Raw genomic sequence first — 27474 nt, forward strand, 5'->3', positions numbered from 1 at the left:
GAAGCTGCGGGACAAGCTGGAGGAGGAGCGGGAGAGACGGAGGAGCTGAGGAGGCAGGTGGCGGCCGTGTGTTGCAGGACCAGGGGGGAGAGCTGCAGGACAACCTGAAGCTGCGGGACAAGCTGGAGCAGGAGCGGGAGACGGAGGAGCTGAGGAGGCAGGTGGCGGCCGTGTGTTGCAGGATCGGGAGCGAGAGCTGCAGGACAACCTGAAGCTGCGGGACAAGCTGGAGGAGGAGCGGGAGACGGAGGAGCTGACGAGGCAGGTGGCGGCCGTGTGTTGCAGGATCGGGAGCGAGAGCTGCAGGACAACCTGAAGCTGCGGGACAAGCTAGAGGAGGAGCGGGAGACGGAGGAGCTGAGGAGGCAGGTGGCGGGCGTGTGTTGCAGGATCGGGAGAGAGAGCTGCGGGACAAGCTGGAGGAGGAGCGGGAGACGGAGGAGCTGAGGAGGCAGGTGGCGGCCGTGTGTTGCAGGATCGGGAGCGAGAGCTGCAGGACAACCTGAAGCTGCGGGACAAGCTGGAGGAGGAGCGGGAGACGGAGGAGCTGAGGAGGCAGGTGGCGGCCGTGTGTTGCAGGACCGGGAGCGAGAGCTGCGGGACAAGCTGGAGGAAGAGCGGGAGATGGAGGAGCTGAGGAGGCAGGTGGCGGCCGTGTGTTGCAGGACCGGGAGCGATTGCTGCGGGACAAGCTGGAGGAGGAGCGGGAGACCGAGGAGCTGAGGAGGCAGGTGGCGGCCGTGTGTTGCAGGACCGGGAGCGAGAGCTGCGGGACAAGCTGGAGGAGGAGCGGGAGACGGAGGAGCTGAGGAGGCAGGTGGCGGCCGTGTGTTGCAGGATCGGGAGCGAGAGCTGCAGGACAACCTGAAGCTGCGGGACAAGCTGGAGGAGGAGCGGGAGACGGAGGAGCTGAGGAGGCAGGTGGCGGCCGTGTGTTGCAGGACCGGGAGCGGGAGCTGCAGGACAACCTGAAGCTGCGGGACAAGCTGGAGGAGGAGCGGGAGCTGGCGGACGAGACGGAGGAGCTGAGGAGGCAGCTGGCGGCCGTCAGCGTGAAGGCGGTGCTGCTGAAGAGGAGGCAGCTGGAGACGGAGCACACCGCGCTGCTCACCGAGGCAAGTGCAGTATATCAGCTGATTACTGTCATTTCAACCTAGTTTCGCATTAAATTCATCATAGCTTCTGATATTTTGTTACTGTATTTAGAACAGCCTTTTAACTACTTTTTTTTTTACTGATTTTCACAATGTTAACCGGGTTACTATTTATAAGTGTGATTTGCAGATTTTTTTTAAAACATAATTTTCATAGCAATTTTAAAAAAATTTATTTTCATAGAGTGTTTGTGATAGCACAGTTTTGGTAAAAGAAAGGATGAGATACAGGTGTATGACTAAGCGGCGCCGGCAGACAGGTGATCAGTTGCTGAGACGTTCGGGTACACGTCGTTTGTCCTAAAATCGTTTGTCCTAAAGCGTTTATCCTAATTTCGTTTGTCCTAAAAATTAGGACAAACGACTTTAGGACAAACGACGTTAGGACAAACGACTTTAGGACAAACGACTTTAGGACAAACTAATTGTAGGACAAACGACGGAACAGCTTCAAAATATTTTTACTCTGAGTTTTAGGACAAACGACTTTAGGACAAACGACATTAGGACAAACGACTTTAGGACAAACGACTTTAGGACAAACGACTTTTAGGACAAACGACGGTTCCAGTATCGATAAATCCTTACTCTGAGTTTTAGGACAAACGACTTTAGGACAAACGACATTAGGACAAACGACTTTAGGACAAACGACATTAGGATAAACGACTTTAGGACAAACGACATTACGACAAACGACTTTAGGACAAACGACATTAGAACAAACGACTTTAGGACAAACGACTTTAGGACAAACGACTTTTAGGACAAATGATTTTAGGACAAACGACATTATGAAAAACCAAGTTAGGACTAATGACTTTAGGACAAAAAATTTGAGTCAAATTATTTTATTAAAATCCACAGAGCATGTGAGAACTTACGGTAAAAGAAAGCGTTTAAAAAAAAATGTTATATATAGGGAAATACTTTACATTCTATGTAAAAAAAATTCAGCGTTTACGATCGTTACAAATTTTAGACATCTAGGAATGGACGACAACGGTTTCAACGACCTAAATCGGTTTTTTTTTTTTTTTGCCATCTTGTATCCGCCAAATTTAAATAGAGCGCCCCACTCATTATGATGAAATTTTCGTAATGACCGCCATTGTGAATTTTTCTGTTCCAATGGAGGCCGCCATCTTGGATGCCGTCGACTTTGTTTCTGTTCTTTGTTCCTAGATAGCGCCAGCAACGCTCTTGATTTTTTTTTTGTTCTTCTGGAGGCCGCCTTCTTGGATACCGTTGACTTTGTTTCTGCTGTTTGTTCCTAGAGAGCGCCAGCCTAGCTCCTTATTTTTTTTTTGTTCTTCTGGAGGCCACCATCTTGGATACCATTGACTTTATTTCTGCTGTTTGTTCATAGAGAGCGCCAGCGTCACAATGATTCATCACAAAAGGTCGATGTTCCATTACCTACCATAGCTATTATGGTCCTTATCGACATATTAAATTTAAATTTTTTAACAAAATTCATTGGAAGCGCTGTGATTCGAACCATTGCAGCTCTGATCTCAAGGGTGGAACACATACGCCTTACACCGCACGGCCATCGAGACATTTACCAAAAGTTAGAATAAAATAAGGTATATATAAAAATAACATGCATATTCGGACTTGTAATTTTTTGAATTGAAGTAATAATAACACCTCATGTTCGAGACAGAACCACCATCATGTATTAAGACGTAACTGTAACAATTATCGTTACGGTCACAATCTTGAATATCCGTAATTGTTTTGTTAGAAAATCGGGAAAAAATTTAAAAATCATTAAAAAATTAATCAATCGAATAAAAAAATAAAAATCTTAAAAAACACCGTTGCACTTTTCGTTACGGTCGCCATTTTGAAAATACATAATTTTAATGCTAGAGATTCGAGAAAAATTCCAAAATTCATCAAAAAAAATACTTATTAGAATACTGATTAATTAGTTTGATTCCTGTCCTTGCTTAGATTCTATTAGAGCAAAAAAAAACAGATCCTTCCTCCACAGAAGCCACCTACAGACTGATCTCCGCCACCAATAGCAAGGTATATATATATCGTCAGCTGGTATGACGACATGTCCGCCATCTTGTCTTCATCCACTGGAGACCACCATCGTGTTTTCGTCTGCTAGAGTGTGCTGATACCATGTTAGTATAATATTCTGTTCACCATAACTTTGTCCTCAACTGTTTGCATTGAACTTTGACCTTGACCTTGAAATTTGCACTTGACCTTGAAATTGACTTTGAACCTTGACCTTGAAATTTGACCTTGACCTTGAAATTTTACCTTGACCTTGAAATTTGACCTTGACCTAGAAATTTGACTTTTACCTTGACGACCATCATGGATCCGCCATTTTGCGTTCAGTACATGCTACCAGGAGCTACCACCTGCTAGAGGTCATTGCCACCATCTTGTTTTCTTCTGCTGGAGGACACCATCTTGTGCGTGTACTCGTCTTATAGAGTACATTACCATCATACTTGTCTAAGTTTTACCCGCTAGAGTGCAGTAATCATTTATTATGACTGAAGTGCCTGCCATCTTGAAATTTGGGCGCCATCTTGGAATCGTGTCTTTATTTAGCTAGAAATTCTGGAAAAAATTCCAAAATTCATCAAAAAATTCACTCATTAAAGTAGGTAATGATTGATTATATCAATTCCTGTTCTTGGTTCGATCCTTGGATGACGAAAAAAAAAATTTATGTAAAAAATAATTATTATAATAAATTATTATCAAAGTCCTAAATTATAATTAAAATCATATATTACCATCATCCTATAAACCATTAAGACCACCATTTTAGATATTTGTATTTATTGACTTATTAGTTCGGGAAAAATTCCAAAATTCACCGAAAAAATCACACTATGTTTTACATATTGAATCGAAACTTTCTTCGATCTATGAACGAAGCTGAAAAAAAAAAATTAATTTAAATACCAGAAAAATGTCAGGTTCTAGAAATAATACACCGCAATTTCTTTTACAAACATAATATTTATTACATAATTTCTATCCTACTAAAGGATCACTTGCGAAAGCCAGCAATCTTATAAACATTTAGCCCTGCATAGACGTGAAACGACTAATTCTAAGCTCTTACAGCTCCAACTGCTCCAAATGCTCCAAATGCTCTAACAGCTCCAACAGCTCCAGAGGCTCCAAATGCTCCAAATGCTCCAACAACTCCAAATGCTACAAAGGCTCCAAATGCACCAAATGCTCCAAATGCTACAAATGCTCCAACTGCTCCAACAGCTCCAAATGCTCCAAATGCTCCAACAGCTTCAAATGCTACAAAGGCTCCAAATGCACCAAATGCTCCAAATGCTCCAACAGCTCAAAATGCTCCAAATGCTCAAAATGCTCCAAATGCTCCAACAGCTCAAAATGCTCCAAATGCTCCAAATGCTTCAAATGCTCCAACAGCTCCAACAGCTCCAAATGCTCCAAATGCTCCAACAGCTCCATCATCTCCAAATGCTCCAAAGGCTCCAAATGCTCCAACAGCTCCAAATGCTTCAAATGCTCCAACAGCTCCAATTACACCAACAGCTCCAAATTCTCCAAATGCTCCAACTGATTTCAATTACTTTTTTTTTATCGAACTTGACATGATTACATGCATGACTTTATTAGTATACATTTTGGATGTCAGTGGTGACTTTTTTACACCTTTAAGTTATAAATTTATTTAGAAATGAGCTTTCGAGAAATGATAAAATACACTTTTAAAAAATCTTAATTTTTCTTCAAGTTTATACACATGCAATTAATGGAAACCATTATTTTATGTAGCCAGCTTCCCTCAGTTCTTTAAGTATGAAGGATATTTCTTTGATGCTCGAATAGTTTCCTGCACAAAGCGAACCATGTAGAAGTCTTTGACTGTCAACCAATATGTTAGGATCTTCCCATGAGTTATAATCAATCTCTCTGCTACCTTCATTTTCTTTGTATGTTTATAATTAATATGATTATCCCTGGTGTCTTCTGTTTCAACACCAACCACAAGGTCACTTTCGTCATCGAAACCAGTGATTATCACAAGCTTGATTAGGATAATTTATTTTGTGTCGGAAATTAGGCATTTCGTCACTTTTTTTAATTTTTCTATAATATCAAATATATTTTTTTTTTTAGTTTATCTGGTTGTTAAGTGGGTGATTGACTCTTTGTTAGGCCGGTGTACGCCACATGTTTAAACTTTGTGCCAGTGGACCGAACACCCCTTTCCCAGGGGGCCTATATGATATTTTTCTGTCAAATGTGGACGTGGGCAGCCCACTTGAAATTTATCTCGCCTGCAGTCACGTCCCGAGTTTGTAATTTTATTTCTCTTCATGACCAAATTTGCATAGAGCAGCTTCTGGGCTGCAAGATGCTACTTCTTAGAGGCCTGCTGAGAATAGCAAGTCTCGCAACGAATGGGTCTTCAGTGGACCTGTGTTCCCACCTTAGTGGCTATTTCTGTCCCCCCTTCCTCTCACTCCACCTCACCTTAGTTCTGAGAAATCAAGTCGGGAGCAGTGACCTTACTTGAACTTAGCCAAGACGATGGGCTAATTCAAGGACATTCTCCCTGGTCTTACAGAGACGTCCACGACATCTAGCGGCAGAAAAAGTAACCGCGGGCCTGGTCGCCAAGGTGTAGAGCACACCCTCGTGACACCTGGTGGCAAGTCAGCTCACCGCCTCAGTTAGTTCCCCTTTACGTTGCTAGAAAGCAGCGTCGCAGCGCCATAAGGAACTATGTTTCTTCTCACGGCCTGTAGAAGTCGATTGTTTGTTGCCTTCTGTACTTGCTGGTAGAGAGTGCGCATGTCTGTGTTCTTGTCACGACCGCCTCGGACTCCTTCGCATGTTTTCGGCCATGAGCCGAACCTTCCCCCTCTTTTTTCCTAGGGCCGACCACCCGATTTAATTAGTAGCTTTGACCGTCATCACCAGGACTCAGTTCTCTGACCACGGCTGCTGACCACGTCTTCTCGGCGTCCTCTGCGCCAAGAGGCTTTTCGCGGGAACAGCAATTTTCGGTTGCATAAAAGATGTAGTCAGTTGCTTAAGGGATGTGATTCCATTTGTACAGTAGCCAGGCAGATGTAGTTTTTAGAAAAAGTCATGTGTAGGTGAAATTTTTATTTTTTTTATTCTTTAAAAATTTGTTTTCCTAACGCAAATCCACGATTTCTCGGTGCGCTTCATCCTGATGTCGGCGCGAGACACCTCGTAGGCCCTGTTTGGTATGATCCGTTTTTTTTTCCTCTCCATATTCCTGTTTGTTGCCTTTCGCGTCGACTGTGTATGACTGTCTGGAAGTAGGTCTAATTCGTTTTGATTTGACTTGTGTTTCAGACAGGGTCCATGTTTCTGGGGAGAGAAATTTCTCCCCGCAGGATCTTCGGGACCTCCAGCTGATTTCCCCCTTTAGAAGAGTTTTTCTCTCGGTCCGACGTCATCCTGGGAAGACCCCGGTGATATGAGCTATATATATATTTCGCTTGCATAGAAGGAACTAAATTCATTAAAAAGATACCAGTGAGCAGTGCTTTAAGAATGTAATCCTCAAGAACATGTAAAATCAAGGAAACTAATATACATTTAATCGTTGGGAGTATCAAATTTTGGTGCTATATTTGAAATTTTGTTAATGTAATCATTTGTTTGTTAAGGTGTAATATGTATGGTTTTAAATAATGTAGGGGCACCCCCTTAACTTTGTTCATTACTAAGATCTTTATTATCATGTCGAAATATCGATAAAACAAAACCTCTTAATAATAAACCAGGAAAACCTATAGACCAAATTATTTATATAGTGTATTTATTTATCATATACCTTCTACATAACGATCCACGAACTCATAAGTTACTAGAGTGCAGGGAGTGTAAATTTTGTCTTGTTCACCGCCTCGTGTCCCCTATGGTAATTAACTTTTATTTTCTTAATATTTTGCCCAGCAGTTTCCAAGGTGTTTTTAATTAATTGAAAATAATAAATTTTTTGGGCACGAGGGGCGTTATAATTTTATTACGTCAATTCCATCGTTTTGATCTCAAGCCACCATCACTGTCTTCGCTCTTGACCGCTTTAGGTGCTTCAGCACAGTACTCAATTATGTCAGCATCACAAGCTTGCTCAGGAAATTAATTTTATTACGTCCTTTCCATCGTTTTGGTCTCAAGCCACCATCACAGTCTTCGCTCTTGCATGATTTAGGTGCTTCAGCACAGTACTCATTCATGTCAGCATCACAAGCTTGATCAGGATAATTTATTTTATTACGACGTTTCCATCGTTTTGGTCTCAGGCCGCCATCACAGTCTTCGATCTTGACCGCTTTAGGTGCTTCAGCACAGTACTCAATCATGTCAGCCTTAGATTTGTCAGCACAGTCATCGATCATGTCAGCCTCAGATGTGTCACCACAATCTTCAATCATGTCAGCTTCAGATGTTTCATCACAGTCTTCGGTCTTGCCAGCTTCAGGTTGTTCTCCATCTTTCACATTTTCATCGAGACGACTAGATATTGATATAAATATATTTTCATTTCTAATGAGGTTACTACTTTCTTCGTTTTTTTTGTTGAAATTATTGTCTTGATCTATATAAGTATTTTTAGCATTAGCTTTTTTACATTCTTCATAATCATTATTGTCGTCTAATATTCTGCCTTTGTTCCTCTTCCACGATGTTGGAGCACAGTCTTCATTATCTTTATTCATCTTAGTTGTACAGTTCCTGCAATGTCTATCCAAGTGATATCTTCAACCAAAAGATTTATGACACTGACTGCAATTATATGGTTTTTGACAAGGACCCAAATTATACTCCTTCTCTCATGTCGTTTAGCATTCTTTCTCAAGGTAAACACCTTGCTGCAGTATCTACAGTGATGTCGTTTTGATACAGGTACAGGCAACGAACCAGGGTACATGTTAGATTCTGCGACTAATGGCAGATGCAAACTAAAAGTTTTAAATTAAAACCATTACTTAAATAGAATTTTTTAAATATTTCGTCAGCGAGAGTTAAATTATCTCATGCAAAAGTACTGGTTGTAAGTAGTTATGCTTTTCAACAACAGATGATGCCACGTGTTGCTGCAGGTAAATAATATTTATGTATTTCTTTTGTGCGGGATGTGGATGTTCACTAACGATCGCAAAAGAAGGATGGCTTTGCTAGACTCCAAGGAGAAGGAAGTTTGTTCATCCAGTTAGTGTTTCTCAGATTTCTCAGGGCATATTATTATTTGACTGAATAATGATTTTTTTAAATTCCACCTGATAAAAATATTGCAAGTGGTGATTTAGTAGCAGAAATTCACTAATTAAATTTAACCTTGAATATAATGACATATCTCATTAAGACTAAAACTCCTTCATGGAAAGATCGGTTTCTCATAAATAACCAGAAGCACTTGGAGAAACCACAGGAATGATCGCAAGCACACGGAAAAAACCACCACAATATTGACAAGAATAATTAGGAGCACACGGAGAACACCATCAAAATATTGACATCGATAATCGGGAGCACACAGAGAAAACCACCACACATTTTTTTTCATAGATGACAAAAATTAATAAAATTAAACAAAAATTACAAAACATACAAAAACTGATTCTGGCTTGGACTAGAACTCTATCTTTGCGCAATAATGAGAATTTCATAAGCTAGCAGAATCAGTTTTTTATATTTTGTAATTTTGTTTAATTTTTTTTTGTAATTTATCAAAGAAAATGTGTGGTGGTTTTCTCTGTGTGCTCCCGATTATCCATGTCAATATTATGATGGTTTTCTCCATGTGCTCCTAATTATTCTTGTCAATATTTTCATGGTTTTTTTCCGTGTGTTTGCGATCATTCCTGTGGTTTCTCCAAGTGCTTCTGGTTATTTCTGAGAAACCGATCTCTTCATAAAGGAGTTTTACTTTTAATGAGACATGTCATTATATTCAAGGTTAAATTTAATTAGTGAATTTATGCTACTAAATCACCACTTGCAATATTTTTATCAGGTGGAATTTAAAAAAAATCATTATACTGTCAAATAATAATATGTCCTGAGAAATCTGAGAATCACTAACTGGATGAACAAACTTCCTTCCCCTTGGAGTCTAGCAAAGCCATCCTTCTTTTGCGATCGTTAGTGAACATCCGCATCCCGCATAAAAGAAATAAATATTATTTACCTGCAGCAACACGTGGCATCATCTGTTGTTGAAAAGCATAACTACTTACAACCAGTACTTTTGCATGAGATAATTTAACTCTCGCTGACGAAATATTTAAAAAATTCTATTTAAGTAATGGTTTTAATTTAAAACTTTTAGTTTGTATCTGCCATTAGTCGCAGAATCTAACATGTACCCTGGTTCGTTGCCTGTACCTGTATCAAAACGACATCACTGTAGATACTGCAGCAAGGTGTTTACCTTGAGAAAGAATGCTAAACGACATGAGAGAAGGAGTATAATTTGGGTCCTTGTCAAAAACCATATAATTGCAGTCAGTGTCATAAATCCTTTGGTTGAAGATATTACTTGGATAGACATTGCAAGAACTGTACAACTAAGATGAATAAAGATAATGAAGACTGTGCTCCAACATCGTGGAAGAGGAACGAAGGCAGAATATTAGACGACAATAATGATTATGAAGAATGTAAAAAAGCTAATGCTAAAAATACTGATATAGATCAAGACAATAATTTCAACAAAAAAAACGAAGAAAGTAGCAACCTCATTAGAAATGAAAATATATTTATATCAATATCTAGTCGTCTCCATGAAAATGTGAAAGATGGAGAACAACCTGAAGCTGGCAAGACCGAAGACTGTGATGAAACATCTGAAGCTGACATGATTGAAGATTGTGGTGACACATCTGAGGCTGACATGATCGATGACTGTGCTGACAAATCTAAGGCTGACATGATTGAGTACTGTGCTGAAGCACCTAAAGCGGTCAAGATCGAAGACTGTGATGGCGGCCTGAGACCAAAACGATGGAAACGTCGTAATAAAATAAATTATCCTGATCAAGCTTGTGATGCTGACATGAATGAGTACTGTGCTGAAGCACCTAAATCATGCAAGAGCGAAGACTGTGATGGTGGCTTGAGACCAAAACGATGGAAAGAACGTAATAAAATTAATTTCCTGAGCAAGCTTGTGATGCTGACATAATTGAGTACTGTGCTGAAGCACCTAAAGCGGTCAAGAGCGAAGACAGTGATGGTGGCTTGAGATCAAAACGATGGAAATGACGTAATAAAATTGCAACGCCCCTCGTGCCCAAAAACTATATTATTTTCAATTAATTAAAAACACCTTGGAAACTGCTGGGCAAAATATTAAGAAAATAAAAGTTAATTACCAGAGGGGACACGAGGCGGTGAACAAGACAAAATTTACACTCCCTGCACTCTAGTAACTTGGGAGTTCGTGGATCATTATGTAGAAGGTATATGATAAATAAATACACTATATATAATTTGGTCTATAGGTTTTCCTGGTTTATCATTAAGAGGTTTTGTTTTATCGATATTTCGACATGATAATAAAGATCTTAGTAATTAACAAAGTAAAGGGGAGCCCCTACATTATTTAAAACAATACATATTATACCTTAACAAAAAAATGATTACATTTACAAAATTTCAAGTATAGCACCAAAATTTGACTCTCCCAACGATTACATATATATTAGTTTCCTTGATTTTACATGTTCTTGAGTATTACATTCTTACAGCACTGCTCGCTGGTATCTTTTTATGGAATTTAGTTCCTTCAATGCAAGCGGAAAATATATATAGCTAATATCATCCGGGTCTTCCCAGGATGACGTCGGACCGAGAGAAAAACTCTTCTAAAGGGGGAAATCAGCTGGAGGTCCCGAAGATCATGCGGGGAGAAATTTTTCTCCCCAGAAACTTGGACCCTTTCTGAAACACAAGTCAAATTCAAAACGAATTAGACCTACTTCCAGACAGTCATACACAGTCGGCGCGAAAGGCCAACAAACGAGAATATGGGGAGGAAAAAAAACAACGGATCTCACCAAACAGGGTGTGGAAACAGGGCTTTCGAGGTGTCACGCGCCGACATAAGGATGACGTGCACCGAGAAATCGCAGATGCGCGTTAGGAAAACAAATTTTTAAAGAATAAAAAAAAATAAAAATTTTAACTACATATGACTTATTTAAAAACTACATCTGCCTGGCTACTGTACAAATGGGATCACATCCCTTAAGCAACTGACATCTTTTATGCAACCGAAAATCGCTGTTCCCGCGTAAAGCCTCTTAGCGCAGAGGACGCCGAGAAGACGTGGTCAGCAGCCGAGGTCAGAGTACTGAGTTCTGGCGATGACGGTCAAAGCTACTAATTAAATCGGGTGGTCGGCCCTAGGAAAAAAGAGGGGGAAGGTTCGGCTCATGGCCGAAAACATGCGAAGGAGTCCGAGGCGGTCGTGACAAGAACACAGACATGCGCACTCTCTACCGGCAAGTACAGAAGGCAACAAACAATCGACTTCTACAGGCCGTGAGAAGAAACATAGTTCCTTATGGCGCCGCGACGCTGCTTTCTAGCAGCGTAAAGAAGAACTAACTAAGGCGGTGAGCTGACTTGCCACCAGGTGTCACGAGGGTGTGCTCTACACCTTGGTGATCAGGCCCGCGGTTACTTTTTCTGCCGCAAGATGTCGTGGACGTCTCTGTAAGACCAGGGAGAAAGTCCTTGAATTAGCCCATCGTCTTGGCTAAGTTCACGTCAGGTCACTGCTCCCGACTTGATTTCTCAGAACTAAGGTGAGGTGGAGTGAGAGGAAGGGGGGACAAAAATAGCCACTAAGGTGGGAACACAGGTCCACTGGAGACCCATTCGTGGCGAGACTTGCTATTCTCAGCAGGCCTCTAAGAAGTAGCATCTTGCAGCCCAGAAGCTGCTCTATGCAAATTTGGTCATGAAGAGAAATAAAATTACAAACTCGGGACGTGACTGCAGGCGAGATAAATTTCAAGTGGGCTGCCCACGTCCACATTTGACAGAAAAATATCAGATAGGCCCCCTGGGAAAGGGGTGTTCGGTCCACTGGCACAAAGTTTAAACATGTGGCGTACACCGGCCTAACAAAGAGTAAATCACCCCCTTAACAACCAGATAAACTAAAAAAAATAAGATTTCCAAAAAAAAAAATATTTAAAATTATAGAATAATTTAAAAAAAGTGACGAAATGCCTAATTTCCGACACAAAATATATTATCCTAATCAAGCTTGTGTTGGAGTATTTGGAGCTGTTTGAGCTGCTGGTGCATTTGGAGCCTTTGTAGCATTTGAAGCTGTTGGAGCATTTGGAGCATTTGGAGCTGTTGGAGCAGTTGGACCATTTGTAGCATTTGCAGCATTTGGAGCTGTTGGAGCATTTGGAGCTTTCGCAGCATTTGGAGCATTTGGTGCATTTGGAGCCTTTGTAGCATTTGGAGTTGTTGGAGCATTTGGAGCATTTGGAGCCTCTGGAGCTGTTGGAGCTGTTAGAGCATTTGGAGCATTTGGAGCAGTTGGAGCTGTAAGAGCTTAGAATTAGTCGTTTCACGTCTATGCAGGGCTAAATGTTTATAAGATTGCTGGCTTTCGCAAGTGATCCTTTAGTAGGATAGAAATTATGTAATAAATATTATGTTTGTGAAAGAAATTGCGGTGTATTATTTCTCGAACCTGACATTTTTCTGGTATTTAAATTAATTTTTTTTTCAGCTTCGTTCATAAATCGAAGAAAGTTTCGATTCAATATGTAAAACATAGTGTGATTTTTTCGGTGAATTTTGGAATTTTTCCCGAACTAATAAGTCAATAAATACAAATATCTAAAATGGTTGTCTTAATGGTTTATAGGATGATGGTAATATATGATTTTAATTATAATTTAGGACTTTGATAATAATTTATTATAATAATTATTTTTACATAAAATTATTTTTTTTCGTCATCCAAGGATCGAACCAAGAACAGGAATTGATATAATCAATCATTACCTACTTTAATGAGTGAATTTTTTGATGAATTTTGGAATTTTTTCCTGAATTTCTAGCTAAATAATTACACGATTCCAAAATGGCGCCCAAATTTCAAGATGGCAGGCACTTCAGTCATAATAAATGATTACTGCACTCTAGCGGGTAAAACTTAGACAAGTATGATGGTAATGTACTCTATAGGACGAGTACACGCACAAGATGGTGTCCTCCAGCAGACGAAAAATAGATGGTGGCAATGACCTCTAGCAGGTGGTAGCTCCTGGTAGCATGTACTGAACCTAAATGGCGGATCCATGATGGTCGTCAAGGTAAAAGTCAAATTTCAAGGTCAGGGTCAAATTTCAAGGTCAAGGTCAAATTTCAATGTCAAGGTTCAAAGTCAATTTCAAGGTCAAGTGCAAATTTCAAGGTCAAGGTCAAAGTTCAATGCAAACAGTTGAGGACAAAGTTATGGTGAACAGAATATTATACTAACATGGTATCAGCACACTCTAGCAGACGAAAACATGATGGTGGTCTCCAGCGGATGAAGACAAGATGGCGGACATGTCGTCATACCAGCTGACGATATATATATACCTTGCTATTGGTGGCGGAGATCAGTCTGTAGGTGGCTTCTGTGGAGGAAGGATCTGTTTTTTTTTTGCTCTAATAGAATCTAAGCAAGGACAGGAATCTAACTAATTAATCAGTATTCTAATAAGTATTTTTTTTTGATGAATTTTGGAATTTTTCTCGAATCTCTAGCATTAAAATTATGTATTTTCAAAATGGCGACCGTAACGAAAAGTGCAACAGTGTTTTTTTAAGATTTTTATTTTTTCATTCGATTGATTAATTTTTTAATGATTTTTAAATTTTTTCCCGATTTTCTAACAAAACAATTACGGATATTCAAGATTGTGACCGTAACGATAATTGTTACAGTTACGTCTTAATACATGATGGTGGTTCTGTCTCGAACATGAGGTGCTATTATTACTTCAAATCAAAAAAATTACAAGTCCGAATATGCTTGTTATTTTTATATATACCTTATTTTATTCTCAGTTTGGTAAATGTATCGATGGTCGTGCGGTTAAAGGCGTATGTTTTCCAACCTAGAGATCAGAGCTGCAATGGTTCGAATCACAGCGCTTCCAATGAATTTTGTTAAAAAAATTTAAATTTAATATGTCGATAAGGACTATAATAGCTATGGTAGGTAATGGAACATTGACCTTATGTGATGAATCAGAGTGACGCTGGCGCTCTCTATGAACAAACGGCAGAAATAAAGTCAATAGTATCCAAGATGGTGGCCTCCAGAAGACCAAAAAAAAAAAAAAAAAGAACTAGGCTGGCGCTCTCTAGGAACAAACAGCAGAAACAAAGTCAATGGTATCCAAGATGGCGGCCTCCATAAGAACAAAAAAAATCAAGAGCGTTGCTGGCGCTATCTAGGAACAAAGAACAGAAACAAAGTCGATGGCATCCAAGATGGCGGTCTCCAGTGGAATAGAAAAATTCAATATGGCGGTCATGACGAAAATTTCATCATAATGAGTGGGGTGCTCTATTTAAATTTGGCGGATCCAAGATGGCAAAAAAAAAAAAAAACAGATTAAGTTCGTTGAAACCGTAGTCGTCCATTCCTAGATGTTAAAAATTTGTAACGATCGTAAACGCTGAATTTTTTTTCCATAGAATGTAAAGTATTTCCCCAGTATATAACTATTTTTTTCCAACGTTTTCTTTTACTGTAAGTTCTCACATGCTCTGTGGTTTATTAAATAAAATAATTTGACTCAAATTTTTTGTCCTAAAGTCATTAGTCCTAACTTGGTTTTTCATAATGTCGTTTGTCCTAAAATCATTTGTCCTAAAAGTCGTTTGTCCTAAAGTCGTTTGTCCTAAAGTTGTTTGTCCTAATGTCGTTTGTCCTAAAGTCGTTTGTCCTAATGTCGTTTGTCCTAAAGTCGTTTATCCTAATGTCGTTTGTCCTAAAGTCGTTTGTCCTAATGTCGTTTGTCCTAAAGTCGTTTGTCCTAAAACTCAGAGTAAGGATTTATCGATACTGGAACCGTCATTTGTCCTAAAAGTCGTTTGTCCTAAAGTCGTTTGTCCTAAAGTCGTTTGTCCTAAAACTCAGAGTAAAAATATTTTGAAGCTGTTCCGTCGTTTGTCCTAAAATTCGTTTGTCCTAAAGTCGTTTGTCCTAAAGTCGTTTGTCCTAACGTCGTTTGTCCTAAAGTCGTTTGTCCTAATTTTTAGGACAAACGAAATTAGGATAAACGCTTTAGGACAAACGATTTTAGGACAAACGCCGCACCCCCAGACGTTCTGGCAATTTCTGTATGTGTTCTTATGATGGGAAACTTGAACTTTGGCATTTCCCACAGTATAATTCTATGAAACGTGCTAGGACCGGAAGTTGTTCTGTAATGAAATGTGTTGTGGTTGGTTGCTTTCTGAGAGTTTTTTTTTGTGGTTGGTTGGAATTATGTCACATGAGAGCCCTTGGTTCTTTCTGAGAAAGAAAGGCAGCCATATATTAGTCAGTCGTTTTTCGAGTGCTGTGCCAACAGGTAGAATAAAATTAAGTAAAGTTATTCTTAAAAAATAAACATATTCATGAAAAGTACCTTTTTTTTTAATGAGAGTAAACAAAAGCACACCAAACCATTTAATACGTCATGCAACAAAAACATTTTGTTCAACTTAAAATAGAACAAAGAAAACTCATTTCGTCTTTGTGTTGTCCATACTACTTTTATATTTTCATTGTTGTGTTTATATGTTTGCTAAGTTGTCCAGGTTTTTTTCTGAACTATCGTCATAGTACGCGCTTTCTACGACAAAGTGCGGGTTATTAAATTTAGTTATTTCAACAAGAGAAAGAGTGCGCGTGTTGCATGCTTTTTGCGACCTATCGATATCGATATTCGACGACGTGCGCTCGCTCTACATTGGAAACAACATAATTAAACATGAATAATGCCAACCGGCTACATTTTCATATGCGATACATAGCGGCGACGAAGACGAACAGATAAAGGTTAAAACGTTTGAAAATATCTTTAAAAAAATTTACACATCAGACAACTTCGTCGACTGTCTGGCGTGTTTACAACAGTATTTTCATCACGTTTTTCGTTTAGTCATTTTGTTAATGTTTTGACAGTCAGAGTTAAAAATTGGAGTTTATATTTTCCAGTTAAATATTGCATTTTGATTGTAAATGTCAAAGAAAAGCAGCTTTGTTTGGAAACATTTTACTGTTGTTGTATGTGATGAGGGGAAAGCAAGATGCAACCTTTGCAAAGCCGAAATTTCATGTGGTGGAAATTCCACATGTGGCGGAAATTCCACATGTGGCTTCAACACCACAAATTTGTCGAGACATTTAATGTCATTTCATGACCGTGAAATATATCATGCCGATTTTTTTGACCGATTAGTGCTTTTTTAAGTTGGTTGTAAAATATGCTCCAAATTACTTGTGTGTGTGTGTGTGTGTGTGTGTGTGTATGTATATATATATATACACACACACACACACACACACACACACCCCACCCCCATGCATATTTTTTTTTTTACCAACAGTGATCACGTTTGTAACTTTATGCAATACTTTTCAAGTAATTTGGAGCATATTTTACAACCAACTTAAAAAAGCACTAATCAGTCAAAAAAATTGGCATGATCGGTACCACATTTCTGGCATCGGCATGATCGGTTCACCCCTATTTTGAAGTGTTAGTATTCAAAGTTGATTATAAAACTGTTCTTAGTCGGTTTTAAGTATTCACACATTTCTCAATTATCTGAATTATATGAATTGAGTAGGCTTGAAAATCATAACTTTGACACCTGTGTTGCATGCTGTTTTAGTGACATGTATGTATCAAGTGTTCTAGCTGTCCGATACTATTTTAAACAACTTTACGGTCTCTGTTAATGTTTTTTAAAAAAAGCTGATAACGCAGGGTTAGTTATGCCCCAAAAAAAGTCACTAAATCTTTGTTTTTACTGTAGTCTTTTCTCAGAAAAAAAACAGAACTTTTACAAATTGAACTTCTTAAATTTTCCCAATTTCATAATGTAAGAAAATTCGTCTTCAATTCAATTTCATTCTTCGGAAACTTTGCATGCCCCTATAAAACATTCAGTAGGTGAATTTTTAAACATTAAACGTTTACTGTATTGATGTAAAAGAAAACAAATTGAAGAGACAGACTGCAAGTCAGATAGGCAAATACAGGCTAGAATGTGAGGAGCAAATTACAGACACAGAATGTGGCAGTGCAGCCCTACTAACATAGCTTTTCTGGGTCTGGAGTACACTCACTTCACGAATACTGATGGTTAGGGCCATGCAATTTTCGCGATCGCGGAAAAACGACGAAAAACGCGAAATATTCATTAAATCTGATTTTCCCACGAAATTTGCCTTTTTTTGACAATTCACGATAAAAAAAAGGGATAAACGCAAAAAATATTTATTAACTCCTTTGTTCAACACAACAGAGACAGTGCCAACTTGTACCACCTTACTACGAAAATAATATGCAATACGTTTTATAACTGTAAACACGGCAAGAAATTTCAACAATCCTTAAAAATCTGACGTGAGTAGAGTATTAAACTTGTATTCTCATAAATTCATGCGGTAAGGGATGTGGATTGGATTCCAAACTGTATTTTTTTTCCCCTGTAGCAACGTTACCAATTTATAATATATTTTTTCTAACCTCAGATAACTTGTATATATAAAGCTGTCGGAAAAAAATTAAATAGAACCATACGTCGAAACGATTGTATAATTTATTTTATTAAGGAAGTCACGCGCCATCTTCTTTGTGGGCAAATTTGACCAAAGAGTCACACACTCTTTCTATGCATAGATGTGTCTATCCAAATGTAGAAAGTCGCTCACCTGAACAGTTCCGAAGTTTTCCGATCGCAAGTAAAAAAGCACCAAAATTAAAGGATTAAAATATTTTTATTTTACGGTCATTAAGTATTTTAAATAACACCAACCTAACCTAAGATAACGTTTAACTTCGGAAGATTTCAGGTTGTGCTTGTGGTTTCTATTTGAACTGTAAGTTATCCATCCAATACAGCACAATGTTTTTAAAAGGCAATATCGCCACTATTCCAAAATGGCGCCGTTCTGGAAATGTTCAGTATTCACAATCAATGCAGCACATTAGGTCCTGAAATTAAAAAAAAATTTCTGGGAAGTAATTAATTGTTGGTTAGTTCAACATGCCAAAAACGTGTAAAGGAATTTAAAAGTGATGGCTTTTTTATTTTTGATGAAGGAAGTAAAATTATGATGTGCAAGTATTGCACAAGTATTGTATATAGTGTGGAGTGGCTGCGAAAAGACTTGATTCCTGTAACTGCAGTCTGATACTTCAGGCCAACCATTTCAAGCATACAACATTGTTGTACATTTTAAATAAATTATCAATATAAATATACCTATACATATATGTATATATTTTTAAAATTTATTGCAAGGTATATGCATTAAGTGGCTTGAATATAAATGCATTATATATTATATGCTAAGTTGATTAGTTTTAATATGCTATTCTAAAGTTAATAAAGTGTATATATGCATATTTGTATAGGAAATTCAATGGAAAAATAATTTTAAAAAATATTATTTGCTGGTAATTTTTTTTGCCGATTTTTAACACCGCTTTTCAGTTTTTTTAACGAATTTTTACACCGCTTTTACCTGTTTATAATGACGAAATACCTCATTTTTATTCACCACTTTCAGGTGGCCCTACTGATGGTGTATATGCTGGGATGGTTATGCTCTTGGCTAAGTTGTCATGACTCCAGGCCACTGGAAGAATCTGTGTTGTTTGCCAGGTGGAATGAATTCACTGAACCAATCGAGCACTCTTTAACATGACATCTGACACACTTAACGTACAAACAAAAAAAACTACAGACTCTAAGTTCCTACCAGTTGTGTTTGCGGCAGTGCCAGAACGTAAAGCGCCAATTGGACCACATCTTCATTAAAAAAAACTCTTCAGTTGGGCACTCTGAAGTATGTACATCCACATCCTGATACATGTTCTTCTCCTGAAACCTCATTTCATATTTTTGTTGCCTAACTAAGGGCAAGGAAACTTCATAAAATCTTTCTACCAAAATTTGAAACAGCAGAAAACTTTGAAATACCAGTCGCACCTATTAGGCAGATAGCCTAAACAACGACAGGGAGGATTTATGGTTAGGTGCTGAAAGTACGCAGTTTCTTAAACAGAAAGTTATGAAAAAAAATTACCACAAGTTTCAATAAAATCAAAAGGTAAGAGCTGTCCTCGCCTGCACATACTTCTGTACATCTTCATTTGAGTGCTCATCAAATTTTTTATTTTCAATATTGAATTTACCATTATTACGAGGTATGGCTATAAATTAACCAGTTTGAAGTCATAACACTTTTTATTTGTCACCATTTACAGCAGAAGTTTTATCGCCTTCGATGTACTCCCTTGGCGATCTCTACACTGCTCCATACGACGTTTCCTTTGTTGAAAGCAGTGCTGGAAGTCTTCTTCTGTCAGCTGGTGGAGAACCTCCGTCGCTTTTGCTTTAACCGCTTCCACACTTTCAAATTGTGTCCCCTTTAGCGCCGAGTTGACCTTGGCAAATAGAAAAAAGTCACGGGGCAAGGTCAGGCGAGTACGGTGGATGTTCCAGTGTTTGATATTGTATGTTAAGAAATTTCGTTTTCTAACTTCTGTGGTGTGGCCACCCTGGTCAGACGTAATAATAAAAAAACGAAACCTAGTGTGTGATTCAGTGCATCAAGATGGCCGACAAGTGGTGGTGTATGCGCGCGTGGTCCTCCGGAACTTTTATGCCTCGTGGAACATGAATTAATATAACATTTTTGGTCCTCCGGGCCGGATTATCACCCCTAGTAGTCAGAGTTTTGTACTCACGTAATTTTTTATTTTTTTTTTTTCTTGTTCCTCGTCTTGTCGTTTTGTGTTCGCGCGTATACGTGTGTGTGAAACCATCCTGCGTCGGCATCTTAAGTCATGTCTCGCCACATTGCAGGCTAAGGAGGAATGGAGAAATTGTAAGGTCGTTTCTTGTCTTATTTTTTGTGTTGAATCATGAGGGTAGGCTACAAATACATTCGTTAGGTCCAGTTTTTTTCGTGCTTGTCTTTTTGGTTCGCTCTCTTTTGCCGGAACCTACTTTGTTGTTACCGTTTGTTGAATCGTGAAGTTTTTTTTTTCTTTCTGTTTTGTTCTCTGCCGCCAGCACAATGAGGTTTGCAATGTTTTCGGTCAGCGCTAAGCTACACGAATCTAAGGTTAAGCACATACAGTCCCGAGTGAAAGTTATTGCCACCACACCGAATGTTACAATGGCTATGGTCCATGAAATGCAAGTTTTCGCCGAACAAATTTGTGAGATTGAAAAGGCTACAATGATTTTGTATGATCGATTCCTTCAACAAGAACAAAATGCCTCCAGACTATGACGAAAATGTGTTTTTTGCATTCCATAATGATTTTTCTGACCTAGTGTCGGATACCCGTTTGGTGACTCTTGCATTCCTAGCTAACCATGTTGACCTTGTGGCCCCCACTGCTGTTGTGTCCCACATGAATGTGAAATTACCAAAACTCAATCTGCCTATGTACTCGGGCAAGTGGGAGGATTGGCCTACATTTTCACAGTTGTATCAGGCAACAATACACGATAATCAGGCATTAGCCGATGTTGAAAAATTTCAATACCTTGTGGGATGCCTCACAAGTGATGCTGCTCAAGTTGTAAAGAATCTACCCATTACTAGCGAAAACTACGCTATTGCATGGGAGTTTTGACATCTCAATTTCAAAATAACAGAAAGCTGGCCACCATGTACATAAATAGGATTCTTGAATTACCCACTGTCAATTCTTCACATTTAAAATCACTGTTTAACTTTGTCACTGTTTTCAATGAAAATTCACGAGCATTGGATGCACTAAGCCATAGTATCACTCAGAAAAATCCTGTTTTGTTAATTATCTTGATGAAAAAATTGGATTTATCCCTGCGTACAAAATTTGAACATTCTATTAACAAGGATAATGACTCTCTCCCTGAAGTGATAGAATTGATGGATTTTCTGAAAAAGGAATCAATTAAAATGGACTCTGCCCTTGATGTTGGGTCGAAATATTTGCAACCTGGTACGTCACATAAGACAACTGTCGTACAAAATAAGCCACCTAACATAAATTCTCAGAAGTCAGTCTTTGTTGCAAATTCATCCAGCTCAGCCAGATCATGCATACTATGCAAACAAACCACACACACAATCTATACCTGTCCTCACTTTCTGGATGCCTCATCAAAGGAAAGACAGCAAATAGCTAGGGATAAGAGGTTATGTTTCAATTGCCTGGGTATCGCTCATAGGCTGGCAGAATGTTCATCACCGAATACGTGTGCAAAGTGTGCACAAAGGCATCACACACTGCTGCATTTTCAGGGCTCTGATGGTTTGGACCAACCTCAAATGTCATCTAACAAAGAATTGACAGATACACAATTTGTAGGTATTTCGGCTGATGAATTTCGGACAACGGTCCTCCTTGCCACTGCATTGGTTAGGGTCTATGGTGCTGATGGTAAATCTCATGTCATGAGGTGCCTGTTAAATAATGCAGCACAAGCATCGTTCATCACTGAATCAGCATCTCAACTGTTGTTGTTACCCAGGCGAAGGGTTGTTGAACGCATTTCTGGCTTGTCCACCAGTGCTGTACATTTAAAGGGCGTGATAGATTGCAGGATGATGTCGGTAGCACAGCCACAATTTGAGATAAATCATTCATTGTTCATTGTGTCAAAGATTACTAATGACTTGCCCCGTATTGCAATTAGCTCAAGTATTCGGACCAAGTTGGGCTCTCTCCCCCTTGCGGATCCTAACTTTGACATGCCTGCACCTATTGATATCCTTCTTGGAGCTGACATCTACGCCCACAGTTGTATGAGTGGACGCTTAGAGCTGGGAGCTGAATTGCCAGTGGTATTGGAATCTAAGTTTGGTTGGGTATTTATTGGCGAATGCCCAGAATCTCATCCCGTTGGAACCTCAGCCCATGATTGCATCTCAATGTTTGTAGGGATGGAACCAGCTCTTGATTCCACCCTTAAGAGATTCTGGGAATGTGAAGAACCCGGTCATGCCCATGTGAAGTCACCTGATGATGATTATTGTGAAAATTATTTTGTGAACACCCATTCTCGTGAAACATCGGGTAGATACAAGGTTAGATTACCCATATCACCTCATTCTCAGAGTCTTGGGGACTCTCGTGTTCATGCAGAGCAAAGATTTTATGCATTGGAAAAAAGGTTGGCATGCCACTCATCTCTTAACGATTTTTACAGGACCTTCATGCAAGATTATGTGGATTCTGGTCATATGGAGTGTTATGAGTCGTCACACAGTACTGTTGCTGTTTCCACAAGTTCAGAATGCTATATCCCTCACCATGGGGTAATTAAAACCTCCAGCTCTACTACAAAGTTAAGAGTTGTATTTGATGGCAGTGCCAAAACGTCGAATGGTTTGGCATTAAATGACATTCTTCTACCAGGACCTAAACTCCAAAATGAAATCACTGATGTTGTTCTTCGCTTTAGGCTTTACTGTGTTGTGTTTACTTGTGACATAAAACAAATGTACAGTAAAACTTTTTTTTTGCGACCCCATTTATTGCGACCACCTCTCTATTACAACCCGATTTCCAGGAACCGTGAAAAAATTGCCGAAAATCCGAAGAAAATCGGACAGAAAATAAGTTTCTTGTGGTGAGTAGCGTGTTACTGCGTTTCTCTTGCCGAGTGCTTCCTGTCGACCGCTATCAGCGCTTAACAACCCCCATTCCACGTCCCTTTGCCGGCAGGGTGCAGATAAAGGCTTTTGTGGCAACGTGTTTACGTTTAGCTTTTTGCGTGTGTCTAGTGTGGTACGCAGTTAAGGCAAAGCTACCTGCTGGATTTCTCTTGATTTTGATTACTATCGGTTGACAATACACAGCGACCGACTGGATGCACGCCCGCCTCGACTTGTTTTAACTGCCGCAGCGATGTTTATTTTGACAGCTCAAGCAATTATCTTTTCCCGTGGGTTGATAGAAAAAGGTCGCTACACCCAGCATAAAAAAAAAGGCTATGCCACTTATTCCCCACGCAGGGAACACACTGGCTGCCGTCTGTCTCTCGCGCGAGCAATAACTAGGGCCACGATTATATGATGAATCGCGAAATCGAGAAATTTTCCGCGAATTTATATGGAAAATGCAAAAAAAAAGTGATTTTTAAGAAAAACCGCTAAATAACACCGAAATTACACAATACAAGTTATATATTTTAATGTGAAAAGCTTGATAGTCAAGACTTGCCCGGGTCCTGGTTGATATGCTGGAAAAATTTCCTGCCTTGCATTTCTACATGCTTCCTCTAATCAGCTTTAGGGCGCCGTCTGGTCAGCGTGTGTGTTAGTGAAGCGGGATGATAAGAGCGACGCTCAATGGTAGTTCTAGCGCGGTAAAACCTCTAAGTGCAAGCCTCTGAACTGGCGCGTAGTCATCTCGTTCCCGTCAGATAACTGTGAAATTTGAGCGGTGACCGTAACATTATATGGCGGAAAAATAAAGATAAAGGTGTAATGCATTTCCCTCGGATACTTTCAAGAAATTTGTAACGGGTTTTTTATTCCTAAAACTTCGAAAACATGCCTTTTAGCCATTTTATCTCATTAGAACCAGTTGGGCATTAACAAATTCTTAAATGCTTTTCGTAAACAGACTCCAGTCGGATATCTAGTGTAGTTTGGAAATCGCGTAGGTTTTTCGTGGCTGTGCGCGGCACACAACTGTAGTTGCCATACGTCACGGACCGAGAATGTTGTCCGGCAGAAAGGGCGAGTATAGTTCATTTGCGGTAAAAATTAATACTTTTACGGCCCTGCTAAATTTTTTCATTAAAGAAATTTTGAAGTTTCAGTGATTTTCCAGCAGAAATAATGTGTAACTAACAAACAAATTGTATCTAAACAATTAACGGTAAATGGCTGTCGCGGGAGCCCTTAAAAATTTTTCATTTTACCAGAAATTGACTATACAACTCGCTTTCGTTGCACGCAATTTGGGAAGGGGAGGAAGGATGTTGACAGTTTCACATGCCAAAGGACGATGAGGGAGGAGGGGGAGAGAGACACGATGGTTTGTATGCCTGGGAGGGATGAACCTTGAAGTCTGGACAAGGGAAGGAGAGGTAAGCCGTATGATGTCATGCATCCGCTGCCTGTGCTGCCGCCAGCCTGTCTAGACGATATTCCCGCGCTCCCACTTACGTTGCACAAGCTACTGCTGCCGTATTTTTAAAGGAAATGTCCCATTATTTTTTTGTTATTCTTACATGAACATTATTGGAAGAATTAAAGCCGACACAAAAATACGCTGTCTGTTAAAATTAACAGAGTTTAATAATCTTTCATTTCGTTTTTTTTTTTTTCCTTCTGATTTTCACATTTTGGTCAAAATGTCCAATTTTTTGACGGTTCCCGAGAATGTATTCGTAAAATCACTGCTTCGTTAAATCCGGGGTTCTAGTGTATTTAACTACGGCAAGCAGAAAACGTACATGTAAACTAACCAGTAAAAATAAACTGTCTATTGACATATTTTCTTTAGAGGTGGCCTGTAGGGCGACGGACTTGTCATGAAGGTTGAAGTGGGTTTAAAGCAAAGCCGTCTAGCATTGTGAGTGACAGCATCCTGCCATTGTACGGCTGGTGTTTTAGCGAGTAGCGGTTTGGGAAAGGAGGGGGGGGAATCAACTGAAAATTTCGGAAAACATCTATTACGACCCCTCATCTATTACGACCCTATTCCTGGGAACCGTGAGGGGTCGTTTCAGAGAGGTTTGACTGTATAGACAAATCTTAGTACATGAAAATGATCGTCCCTATCAGCTCATCCTGTGGCGTGACCATCCGTCGGAACCCCTTTCAGTCTATCAATTGAACACCGTCACATATGGATTGTCACCATCTCCATTCCTAGCAATTCGTATGTTGCAGCAGTTAGCAGCTGATGATGGCCACTTATATCCACTAGCTGCAGATGTTTTGAAGCACCACATGTTTGTTGATGATGATATCACAAGAACTTCGACTGTGGAAGAAGCATGCTTGTTGAAGGATCAGCTCATCAATCTCTTACATTCTGGCGGTTTTGAGCTCCGGAAATGGTCAAGTAACCAACCTAAGGTCTTGGCAGACCTACCTCCTAGCCATTGTGAAAACCCTCAGATGTTAGAATTCTCCCAAGGATCTGTCATAAACATCCTGGGCCTAAAATGGGACCCAACCAATGACACCTTTTCATATGATTTGAATATTGTTAGTGGTCAACCCACTAAACGTTTTGTATTGTCGCAGATTGCACGCATCTATGATCCATTGGGTTGGTTGTCTCCTATGGTGATATGGGCGAAAATCCTGATGCAATGGATCTGGGTTCAAGGGTTGGATTGGGACGAACTCTTACCTTCTCAAGTGTTGACCCCTTGGAACAAATTCCTAGAGAACCTCTACTTGGTGAAACAGCTTCAATTGCCCCGTTATGTATGTCCAGGGGCTACGATTGTAGAACTGCATGGATTCTCAGATGCTTCTGAAAAGGCATATGCAGCTGTTGTATATGTTAAATCAGTTGATATGGGGGGTAAGGTTTCTGTCCATCTGATAATGGCAAAGTCTAAGGTCTCTCCTCTGAAACAAGTGTCGCTACCTAGACTTGAGTTGTGTGTTGCTCATCTGTTGGCAAAGTTGCTGGACTACTGCCTAAAGTTTCTTTCCCAGTATGTAAATACTCTTTCAGTCCTAGCCTGGTCCGATTCAAGCGTCACTTTAGCTTGGATAAAAACTCCCCCCTATTTATTGAAGACATTTGTTGCAAATCGTGTGGCTCAAATTCAAGAATGGGTACCTCCCCAACAATGGAGACATGTCAGGTCCAAGGATAATCCGGCTGATTGTGCTAGTCGTGGCATACTCCCACATGAGCTTGTATCTCATCATCTGTGGTGGCATGGACCACAATGGCTTGCTAGCTCACCAGATGATTGGCCTCAGTCTGGTGTCACATTGATTCCCGATGAGTTACCTGATTTAAAGTCTTCTACTGTCACGTTACTAGCAGAGCAAGTTGCTTGTGAAGAATTGCAAATCTTGCAAAAACCCCCTGCATGGCCTAAACTTGTAAGGATAATGACTTACGTGTTACGTTTTGTCAAATGTGCTCGACAAAAGGCTCGCACTCACGGACCTCTGTCCTCCTGTGAACTCCAGCAGTCAACAAAGGTTATTTGCCGAAAGATCCAAGGTCTACAGTTTCAGTCTGATGTGCACGCTCTAAGAAAAAAGGGAATGTGTTCGACAAGGCTGCAACGACTCTCTCCATTTTTGGATGATGATGGTCTGCTCAGGGTGGGCGGTCGATTGAAGAACTCCACCCTAGATTTTTGTACCAAACATCCAATTTTATTACCTAAAGACCATCCTGTGGTTGCAACTCTTGTAGATTATTACCACCTCAAGTATCTTCATGCTGCACCCCAACTTCTTCTCTCTCTTATCTCCCAACACTTCTGGATTTTGTCTGCAAGGTGTTTGATTCGCTCTAGAATATTCAGATGTGTTCGGTGTTTTCGATGCAAACCTGTTAACCAATTACCACTAATGGGTGAGCTGCCATCAACTAGAGTTACTCATACTCGGCCATTTGAGCAAACAGGAGTAGATTATGCAGGGCCAATTTCAATCCGATTGAATGGACTGCGCAGTTGTCCAATTCAAAAGGCATATGTCTGCATTTTCATTTGTTTTGTGACAAAAGCTGTCCACATCGAAATCGTGACTGATTTGACTGCTGATAGCTTCATTGCAGCCCTCTCACGTTTTGTGTCGAGGAGAGGATTATGTACTGCTCTTTACTCAGATTGTGGCACTAATTTTGTGGGAGCATCCAGACAGCTGACTCAAATTTTCCAACATCTTCTGAAATCCACAGCATTGCAAGAATTTGCATTGTCACAGTCCATTGTCTTCCATTTTCTTCCACCTGCAAGTCCTCACCAAGGAGGTCTGTGGGAGGCTGCAGTAAAATCTGCCAAATACCATCTTCGTCGAGTTATTGGTGAACAGGTCCTCACTCTT

The 27474-nt window shown here is 39.8% G+C and overlaps 1 protein-coding gene across 2 annotated transcripts in view; it reads left to right on the forward strand.

Moving 5' to 3' along the window:
- Positions 1-27474, forward strand: part of LOC134531663 (DNA repair protein RAD50-like) — a 253543-nt gene that overhangs the window by 182603 nt on the left and 43466 nt on the right. For both annotated transcript variants that reach the window (XM_063367443.1, XM_063367442.1), the window contains exon 22: positions 942-1115. In XM_063367443.1, coding sequence (XP_063223513.1) covers positions 942-1115 — 174 coding nt within the window. The remainder of the gene's footprint in view (positions 1-941; positions 1116-27474) is intronic.

The sequence above is a fragment of the Bacillus rossius genome, chromosome 5, assembly GCF_032445375.1.
Source record: "Bacillus rossius redtenbacheri isolate Brsri chromosome 5, Brsri_v3, whole genome shotgun sequence".
NCBI lineage: Eukaryota > Metazoa > Arthropoda > Insecta > Phasmatodea > Bacillidae > Bacillus > Bacillus rossius.